Source organism: Grampus griseus (genome assembly GCF_964374135.1).
Source record: "Grampus griseus genome assembly, chromosome: 4".
Taxonomy (NCBI): domain Eukaryota; kingdom Metazoa; phylum Chordata; class Mammalia; order Artiodactyla; family Delphinidae; genus Grampus; species Grampus griseus.
In genome coordinates, this window is record NC_138997.1 from 111,242,411 (window position 1) to 111,253,482 (window position 11,072).

At 36.8% G+C, this 11,072-nt stretch overlaps 1 protein-coding gene across 1 annotated transcript; it reads right to left on the reverse strand.

Moving 5' to 3' along the window:
- Positions 1-1,153: 1,153 nt before the first annotated feature.
- On the reverse strand, positions 1,154-10,245 carry GIMD1 (GIMAP family P-loop NTPase domain containing 1; the record flags this gene model as incomplete). Its single annotated transcript, XM_082653961.1, has 2 exons — positions 1,154-1,414; positions 9,826-10,245. 2 exons carry the CDS (start codon positions 10,243-10,245, stop codon positions 1,154-1,156), a joined length of 681 nt encoding a protein of 226 aa, XP_082510087.1.
- Positions 10,246-11,072: the final 827 nt, after the last annotated feature.

Genomic DNA, 11,072 nt, shown 5'->3' on the forward strand with positions numbered 1-11,072 from the left:
GTCTAATATGTGCTAAGTTGTTTTATCATTACAGTAAATATGAAGTAGGTATCTCACATGAGGAACAGACCTTCACAAGTTTAATTTTTTAGGATCAAGTAAGCAGTGGAGCAAGTTTTGAAAATATGGATAATAATTTATTCATTTTTAACTTTTATTTAAGTATAACATATATAGTAAACAGTTCGTAAGTCAGAAGTGTTTAATTGTCGAATTTTCCCAATGGGAACACACTCTGTGAAACCAACTTCCAGGTCAAGAAATAGAACATTACTGGAATCTGAGAAGCTGCCCCGGTGTGTGCTTTCACTCACTATCCCCCCCACCCCACCAAGGGTAACTTGACTTCCAACACTTCTCACATCAAAATAGTTAAAATTACATTAGTTTTGACTGTTTCTGAAATTTATACAAATGGAATCATAGAGTATGTATTCTTTTATGTCTGGCTTCTTTCTTTCAACATTATGTTTGGGTAATTCATTGATCTTGTTACATGCAGTTGTAGTTTGCTCATTCTCATTACTGTATAATATTTCATTGTTTAAATATACTGCAGTTTGCTTATCCGTTTTACTCTTAGTAGACATTTGGATAATTTCCAGTTTTTAGCTATTATGAATAGTACTGCTATGAACATTCTTGTACATACATGTCTTTTAGTGCACAAATGTATACATTTCTGTTGGATATATATACTTCAGAGTGTAATTATTGTGTCATAGGATTTGCCTTAGAAATCTTTTTTTTTTTTTTTTTTTGCTGTACGTGGGCCTCTCACTGTTGTGGCCTCTCCCATTGTGGAGCACAGGCTCCGGATGCGCAGGCTCAGTGGCCATGGCTCATGGGCCCAGCCGCTCCGCGGTATGTGGGATCTTCCCGGATGGGGGCACGAACCCGTGTCCCCTGCATCGGCAGGCGGACTCTCAACCACCATGCTACCAGGGAAGCCCAGAAATCTTATTTTTTTTATTTTTTATTTTTTTCAGAAATCTTATTTTTAATTGCCAGTTTTCCAAAGTGGTTTTACCAATGTACACTCTCACTGGCAGCACATGGAAATTCTGATGGTCCACATTCATGCTAATAAAGGCACTTTTGAAACCAGATTGCTGACTCTAAAACCCAAAGCCCTTTTCCTTTCACCTAAATCTCATTTAAAGGTAAGAACTTGGTAACAATTTTCTTTTATAAATTCCATGATTCTTTCTAAGGTTTTTAGTCTTTGTTCATTAAGTGAGTTTCCTTTTTTATACTGGAAAATATATCTGTGCTGAATAGAATTTAGTAGAGTTAGCAGTGTATCAGAGGCCTCATGTAAGTATTCATCTTCATTGAACCCAGCCTCTTCTATTTTCTCTGCATGGGTGAAAAGAATGGCAGTGTAATTCTTCCAAGCATGTCCCAGAAGTTCCTGAAAGAGAGAAGTTAAATGGCTATTTGCCTTGGACTATATTTCTCAAAGAAGAGCTGAGGAGTTATTATGGTTTAACACAGTCAATAGATCTGTACCTCATTATGTTTCTAAAAGCTGGAATATATAATGGAAATGATGATGGGGTCAAGTAATGTAAGCACATGGACAGAGATGGGTGGGCATTCTATAAAAAAAGGCTTTAGTTCTCCATTTTATTTTGTTGTTATAATTTATATACAACCTCAAAACTGCATATTATCAATGCTGCATATGATTTAGTTACATTTGCAGCATTCATTTATACTTGCCTGTCAACCTGAATCTTTTAGAACCACTGAATTCCTTTGTCAGAGCACCTTGCCCAAGGGAATTGTCATATCTCTTTCTGTAGGAATGTTGTGTTATCATCATCACTGAAAACATTTTCTAAGGATTTATAATTACATAATCTGGTTACAATCTGTCAATTAATCAGATGACATGTAATGGAAATGCTAAGATCAAAATACATTTGGTAATTTGGAGCAACTACAAAATATTACTGTGACTCGCATCCTCTTCACATACCTGGAATCAAACCCAGTTTATCGGGTGACTTCCTCTAATGTGGGTGAAAAACACTGCAGACCGGTATTCCTTTGTTTAGTAATATGTAGAAGTTGGTTATGTAATAAATTCTTGTTTGATTAGTGCAAATGAGCTGATATAAAGCAGAAGTAATAGGACATGGCAGATTGCTCACGCAATATGAAAGGCATCTAGAAATAACCATTTAACGTTTTTGAATATTTCCAAAGTTATATGAAATCATGACAGTGTGACAGTAAAATTCCTTCCATTCCAAACACTCGCATAAAAAAAATATTTCCAAAGCTGCTACCAGTTTATAATAGCAAGAGAAGTATTAAATGCTTAGGAATAAACATAACAAGGAATATCCAGAACATCTAATAATTAAAAGAAAGAAAGACGGGAGAACAACTAATATTTAGTGCTGGATATTATGCTAAGCGCTTTACATACTTTATCTCTTTTGAAGCTCAACATGGTGATTTGTGAGAGATACCATTATGATATAGAGAAACTGATATATAAAGAGGTTGAGTACAAACAGAGGCATTAGCACAAACTCTAGTTTATAAAAATCTTGAAAAAATTGAATGGCAGTTTGGGAAACTTTTGAATGAATATAGGATTCATATTTATAATATTGAACAACTGAAAAAAGATGGAAGGAAGAAGAGGGAAAGACAGCGGGAAAGAAAGTAAAAGGAAGGCAGGAAGAAAGAGGAAGGGAAGGAGGGAGGAAGGAAGAATCAGGACATGTAAATCTAATATGAAAATACAGGAACTGTGGGACAATATATTTAAATTAGAAACATCTCAAGACTGGTTACCAATTATAACTCCTAACACAGTCTGACTTTTATCAGAGCTATTCATTTTCACATTTATTTCTATAACTTGGCTATGACCTCTTTGAAGGCAAAGTCTATGTCTTTCTATATCAATCAAAGCCTCTAATATGTTGTAAACTCTCAATAAATATGTTGTATTAATTTGGAATTTAGACCCTCACCATCGTCTCAAATAGAAGATTTAGGGTTTTATTTATTAATTTTGAGTCCTCAATTTTGAAATTTAATCTTTGGGACACAAAATTGTACTTTCCTGTAAAACTTTTCTACTCTAGTTCATTATCACAAATTCGCCTGTAATCTACACTTTCTATTTTGTATTCAGAGGGACTCTCTCAAGGTATAGGTCCAAAATTTTTCCTCATATCTGTTCAAAATGTGTCTGTTTATACCATAGGATAATTGTATATTTCTAGTTCTCCTGAAATGCCCTGCTTCAAGAAAATCCTCAGACATTCCCAGATCAGTACATTAGGGAATAATTATTTAAACAGAAAGATTCTGAACTTTACAAAAGAACTTTTCAAAGAAGTACTTTAATTGGCATATGCTTATGTGCCTTTAAAACTCAAAATTAGCAAACCTTTAACCCAAACTTTAAAGAACATAGCTCTTTTATAAATCAAAGTCTATATGCAATGTCAACATCACATTTTAGCTAATAGTGACATAGCAAAATTACCAGACCTCTTCAGAGTTTGTCATATATTCTATGTACTCTAAGAACACATCTCTTGTGAGAGAGGTCAGAGAATTGCAAAATAAATAAACCATGTTGTGGGTTGAATTGTAACCTCTTTCTCCAAATTGATATGTTGAAGTCCTAACCTCCAGTACCTCAGAAGTGTCTTTATTTGGAAATAGGGTTATTGCAGATGCAATTAATTAAGATCATTAGGGTGGGACTCTAACCCAATGTGTCCTTATAAAACAGAAATTTGGACAAAGACATGAATACAGAGAGAACACCAGGTGAGCATAAAGACAGCCATCCATAAGCCAAGGAGAGAATCCTTGGACAGATCCTTCACTCACAGCCCTCAGAAGGAATTAACCCTGCTAACACCCGTTTCAGACTTCCAGCATCCAGAACTGAGAGACAATAAATTTCTGTTGCTTAAGCCAGCCAGTTAATTATACTTTTTATCACAGCCCCAGCAAATTAATCCAAATGGTTGAAAAATTAATGAAGTGCTAAATATATCAGATTTAGGTTCTGGGAATAGAGATTTCTGGGCCATTTACATCAGAATCACCTGGGATGCTTTCTAAAAATGCATCAAAATCTTTAGGGGTGGAGCTTGGGAATGTGAATTTTAAAAAGCACTCTAGGGGCTTTATTCCTTCTGCAAATACTTATTGAGGGTCTACTTTGTTTTGGGGACAAGGAGTGGTACAAGACAGGTACATTTCCTGCGTATATCTAGTGGAGATTCTTGTTTACTAACTAAAGTTAGGTCTAAGGAAGAGGGACAGACAGGAAAAAAATACTTTCAGTTTGTTGTAATCGCAAGTGTTATGATAGAAAATATATTGGCACTACAAAGGCAAACATTTAGCCTAGTTTTGGATGGGAGAGGTGGAAAGTGGGGGTAAAGGGAGGGGGTCAGAAAAAGTTTCTGGCATGTGATGATGCCTCGAGCATAGGAATTAACAAAGGAGTTCTCAGGCAGTAAAGACATACCAAGTAAAGAAAGTGATTGAGCATTATTGGGAATTGTATAGTATTGGGATTTTATTTCTATACCACTATTGATCCTTCATCACTCTTGTCTCTAGAAGTTTCTCAAATTTAGAATCAGACCTGGTATTCACTCAGCACATTATTGATGTATTCATATTGATTGTCAGGTTATTGAAATGTTTAATACACGTGAATAAATAGCTACTGTCCTTAACCCCTTGAGTGTTACCCCCAGACCTGTTCCCTGGGTATTGGCTGATGCAGGGGCTATATTTATTATTAACTATTTTTACAACATCACCATAATAAAAATTCATGCTAAATAAACTGTTTGGCTCAAATGGTTCTCTCCTGAGTTATATATTATAACATAGACTTCTCCTCTTGCTAGGTTAGTACCTATTGCATTAAAGGGCATAACATTCACAGTGTGTTTTTAGTTCCCGGCTTTCTGTATTGTAACATTAACATGTTGCCTCTTTGTCTCCACCAGACATCTTCTGTACTTTAAACCATAATATCATTCAGGAAAAATGAGTTAAAGCGCCTAAGGATAATAGATTTGTAAGCTTGACACCACTTACAAGTCCATGTGTTCAGCCACTGCAAAGTTTTTACATGTTGATAATTATTTATGAAAGGATGCTCATGTCCTAAACTGTGAGAGAAATTGCACTTTTGAATTACTGCCAAAAATAGAAGAGAATGGTTGATTTAGCTTATATTCTTTAGATTGATTTTTGGCCAGCAAATAGTTGAATATTTGAAAGTAGTGTCACTTGGTGTATAGTCATCATGTTAGTGGCCAAACATTCTTTATGGATCCAGAGAAAGAATAATCACATTTGATTGATACCTCACATAAAAAATCCAATAGAAAGATAATGTAAGTTTCTGGTGTTAATAATTTAAATATAGTACTAAGCTAGATGGAAATTTTACAATCAATCATGAGTTGTTTGGTTTCATAGTGCTAATGGGTATGAGTCCATCTAGTCCTTTTGGGACAACTAGTTAGGATATAAACTTTGTTTTCCAGGAATTACGTTCATTTTCCCAGGACCTCACCAGCCCTGCCTCACTTGTTTGTGGTTGATGAAATCATAGCATCTGGACCTTTTAGGGGGAAACTTTAAAAAAAGCCAACTATTACATCAACTGAGAAAAAAATTATCATGGATCAGGAGGACAATAAGGACCATTCTTTATATTTTATGCTATTCCCTTATTCTCTTCCCACTTCGAGCACCACATTTGCCTTCTTAGAGAGCCAAAGCTGAATGGTAAGCCTCGTTAGATCAGATTCAGAGAACAGTCAGCCTTACAGATCATCTGTCAAAACTGCCTTATTTTACAGATGAGGGTATTAAGGCCTTGTGATGTTAAATGGCTTGGCCAAAGCCACATAGCTGATTATTGGCAGACTTGGGCCTGTAACAGAGGTTCCTTGAATGGCAGGGGTCCCCTGTCCTTCACACTAAATTTTTATTTCAATTAACATTACTAAGCCAGTAAATTTTTTTCCCAGATTTTTTTCTAAATTAATAAGGAAGTTCCTATAAATCAGGGCCGTGTAAGTTTTATTTCACTCTTACTTTCTTCTGAAGCCTATCAAAATAATCCCAAAGAAGGCTACAAATAATATGTCCCAATTTTAGGGTAAAACAAATACTAACAATAAAGTCACAATGATCATAGGTAACATTTATTATGCACTTGCCATGTGCCAGTGTCTGAGTGAATTTACTATTATGTTAATATGACATTAATTCCAAAAGTAACCCAGTAAACTATTATCTTTCCCAATTTACCAGTGAAAAGATTGAAGTTTAGAGAAGTTACCCAAGGTTACAAAGCGAGTAGCTAAGTAGGAACTTGAACAACATCTGTAATATGTTGCTTATATCTAGTAGTTCATTTGAATAAGTACTCATCACAATCTAGGTAGTGCTGATGGCAATAAAAACAATAATAGTAATGGCAATTTTCTGCAAACCTACTATGAAACTGCTGTAATTCAGGCACAATGCCAAGCACATTACATTTATTAAATATAGCCCTCAGAACTCTTCAATTAGGTAAATTATCCCCATTTTATAAGTAAGGAACTGAAGCCAAGAAAGCCTTAGTAACATTTATAGTCATATACCTAGAACTGTAACAGGCTTATTTGTCAACTGAATTCTATAGAACACCTAAGCCCATGATCTTTGTTTAGTATGTTCAGGCCTTACATTGGCCTTTCTGAACCTTCCCTGTGTACACCTATCTGTAACATCAGCAGCTGAGTTGTTCATTCGAAATTAAAATGCATGCTTGAAGCCTGAATATATACAGTGATAATATGTACATGATACCATGATCATGGAAAGAATTTAGTCAATTCCTGGATTCAATTCCTGGTGCACTTTGGCTGCATGCTAGCACTTTCCCTCAGGTGACTTTATTTATGCTCTGATCTATTATTGGGGGATTTTTTAAAAAATTAAAATGATAGATAACATTCAGATGAATCATTCCCTTTATTTCCCAATTTTGGGGAGATGACTCACTGACATCTCCACCATTTTACTGTAAATTAATGAAGGCCTAACATAAATAAAGAAAAAGGGATCATTTGAGGAACTGTTTCAGTTGTCACAGTTGGCAGCTTATAACCCCTCTGTAAAATATTAGAGCACAAACTGAGAGATATTTAAAGAGACAGCAGAGAGGTACAGGAAAGAAGAGGTCACTTCTCTGGCACTAGCCTTGGAGACTACTTCCATGGAAAGCATCAGTGCCCCCAGAAAGGGGGAAAGGAAGAGGGGAAGGCAGATGTTCTCTTCCCCATTTTGCATGAGCCAGGAAGGAGAAATCCAGGGTGTGTCTGAAACCAGAGGACCTTAGCAACACCTCCTTCCTAACAGCTGCTGGTCCTGTTGAATATTCAGACATTCTGCAGCTCCTTCCAATCTGTGAGCATATCCAGATGGTTGCCACTAGTATCTGAGGCACCTTCAGGAAGAAAGTCATAAACAGCCAGCCTGTGCTTAGGCAATCTTCAACCAAAGATCAAGGTGGTAAGCCCAGAATGGGACTGCAGTGCCTCCTAGGGGTCGAGGCCCCTCTGAGGATTACTAAATCTTGGCTGCTGAGTTCTCCCGGGAGACAGAAGTTATTTATTCTCGAAAAAAATATTCTGGATCTGAGTTTTTCCCTAGCCCATCTCCTCTGTGCCTTCAACTCCTGAATTGGCCACTGACGTAAGGAAGGCAGCTATAAGAGGAGAAGGCTATATGCCAAATACCATTTAAAAGGATCAGAGACATGTATGAATCAAATTCACTTGCATAAAAAACAATTAGGGAATTACAATATTGTTCTATATCCTAAAACTGGAAAAAAAATCTATTTTCAAAATGTATGTCTCTTAAAATATCCTGTCTGGACCAGCAGAAAGAAAAATCTGGAGACATATGGAGAGGGTCAGGTTAGTTTTTGAGAACTATTTATGCATTTACTGAATTTAGTGGGTTACATCCATCTATAGCTTAAGCTAAATGTCTATTTAATAGCAACTTTAAATGAATTTTTAAAACTGTTTAAAAATTACACTGACTGTATGGCTGCAGTTCCCCCCCGCCCCCCGCCCCTCTTGATTTCTACCAGAAATATTGTTTGAAATGCAGGCTTTAACTGGTTGGGGGGTGGTTTATGGGCTTTCTTAGATTCCGCATTGTTTCTTAATTGCAATCATCTTCTTTTCTTCTTCTTTGCTTTTGTACAGAATGTCCTTGATTTTTCAGGAGTTACATGATGAGGATTATTTTTTATACTCTTGTCACCCTAATTTTTTCCGCTAGTTTCTTGTGATTACACATATGGCTTTTTTTTTTTTTTTAGAAACATGCACAGTTACTGAAAAACAAAACGTGTGTCTGTCATTTAGAACAATCTTATGCCTTTACTAGTTAAAGGAAGATATCTTTCTTTAAAGCAAAGTATACTGTTTTTCTAAGTGTAACAGATTCTGCATGAGCATAATCAGAGGTGGGACCAAAAGAAGAATAGCATTTATACAAATTCATTTTGAATTAAAAATGTCTACTCTCTATTCTTCATGTAGTTTACTTGTGAAGCTTCTAGGGGAGATGTGTTCTCTGAGCTCAGTGACTTAATGAGGCTACTGAATTATACTAGTCAAGTCCAGCAGTTACATTTGGGTGGCCCCAAACTGGAGAATCAAGAAATTGAATAAATGAACAAACAAACAGGGATGAACCACTAGTCAAAAGTGGCATATGTTATTTTTGTTCACCCTGAGGTCCCTGTGATTTTCTCATGGCTGGCATGGAGCAGTTACCCTACAGATGATGAAACAAGCAAAGCTTCTGAAATTCCTGATTTTTTTCCTGTTAATAAAGTATAAATCTCCCCTGATTACTTACTGAGGTGTAGGTCTCAGTGATGCCTCCTTCACTGAGGAGTTGTACATTGCCCTACTTTGGCACTTGTTTATCTATTTGTCTTATGCTTGTTTATCTATTTGTCTTATACTTGTTTATCTATTTGTCTTATACTTGTTTATCTATTGTCTTATACTTGTTTATACTTGTCTTATACTTGTTTATACTTGTTTATCTATTTGTCTCTTCCAGGCTGTGAGCTTTTTGAGACCAGGGCTCATATATTACTCACCAATCATTAAGCTCTGTACTGGTGCTCAATACAGTGTTCAGTGACTGAATCAGACAGTAATGCCCCATTTATGGTGAACTGTAAGAGGTTGTCCCTTGATGTTGAATGGATGCAAGTAAGTATTTTAGTTCAGTGGTTCTAAAACTTCACTGTTTTAGAGAAATATACGGGAAGTTTATGCAAATACAGATAGGCAAGCTCTACTCCTGACATTCTGTTTCAGTAGGGCTTGGATGAATCTGCATTTTTAACAAACAGCTTAGTTGATTCTGATGCATAGTCAGACCACACTGACAATCAATCAGATTCACAGTTCTTAGGGGTTTGAGACTTAGTTAACCTCTGAAGTTCAGTATCTCATTTTTTGTTTTGTTTTGTTTTGTTTTCTATGACCCAGTTACAAAATGACTGAATTCCTCTAAAGGAAATTGTAAAAATGACTCTTGGTGGGAAAATCAAGTAATTTTTACCAATTATTTTTATGTGATCAGCACTTGTTTTAAACTACTTGCTTTAAACTTGGTTTAAAACTACTCTTTTAACCAGTTTTTCATAGTTCTTTCCTATTAAGATAATGTCCTTCAAATGGGAATAATGTCATTAGTGTGATTGCCCCTTTTTATTACCTGGATCATCTGGACTGGGGAAGATTCTTCCTGTTCACATAGAGGCACATCCACCCTCTGGACCAGCAGTGCAAGGTGCAGACCCTCTTGCCCGAAGTGATGTGCCAGGGCCTCCCTGACCTCCTGCTTCACATGCTTCTTGCTCAACCTGCTGTGCGGATAACCTGGAGTGTCCAGCACCTGGACCTGCAGGGTTACCTCTTGCCCCCCTCGACGCATGAAGCTGTGGAAGTGACAACTGCGGCCCAGACTGCAATCTTTGGTCACAGAACATGGAGCAAAGCTGCTGTGGAAGTCAGTGCTTCCCAGAAGAATGTTCCCAGCAGAACTTTTTCCACTTTGAGTCATGCCAAAGAGGGCCAAGTTTATGGTCATCTTATTGGAGTCCATCATGGCTGTGGGTAAACAAAGGCTCAGCATAAGCAGTCAGGCTTCTACACTCCCCCAATATAAGGCTTCTTACCTGGCCTAGAGCACTCCCAAGTATTGACTTTGATTTGCTTTCCCCTTATTCTTAGTGTCTAAAGCATGGAGGAGCTCTCCACTGAAGTGGGGACCCCGCAGTGACAAAGGGAAAATGGAAATAATACTAGTAGTTTGCAGTGGGAGAGGAGAGAGAAATCAAATACAAATAAGGAAGGGAGGAGGAAACAATAATTGCAGGAAAATTAGAAAAAATATTACATGAAGATGGTGTAAGCCATGTTTAGGAGGAATATGTTAACTCATCAGTGTGACAGGTGAGTTGGTTTAGAAATGGGGTCCTGAGGTCTCTCACTTCAGGAACAAAGGTAGCAGCAATATTTGAAAATTATTCACTCTTGGAGGAGAAGAAGGAACAGTACAGTGGAAGAAATGGCCCTTCTTGCATTTTAAACAACGTTCTGCACCTCCCTACTCCCTACCTCCCCACCCCTTGAATATACAAGTGGCATCTGCAAAAAATTATCTTTCCTGACTTCCTGAATGCTTCGGTCCTATGAAACATGAATAATATTAAAGGAAGACTTCTGTTCCTGTTTACTAATTTTTTAACAACTAGGCAACATTCTGATGAAAATGAGAACTACTTGTAATATCTGTTATGAAATAATTAAACAACTCCATGGTTCATCAGAGTTAAGTATTGGCTCTTCAATGAAGAAAAGAAAGGCCAACACATTGTGCAGTTCAGTTAGGAGGGAGGAGAACCTGGGGAGAATCTATTTCATTTACAGCACCCCTAAAATGTAGTTATTTTTGTGCAG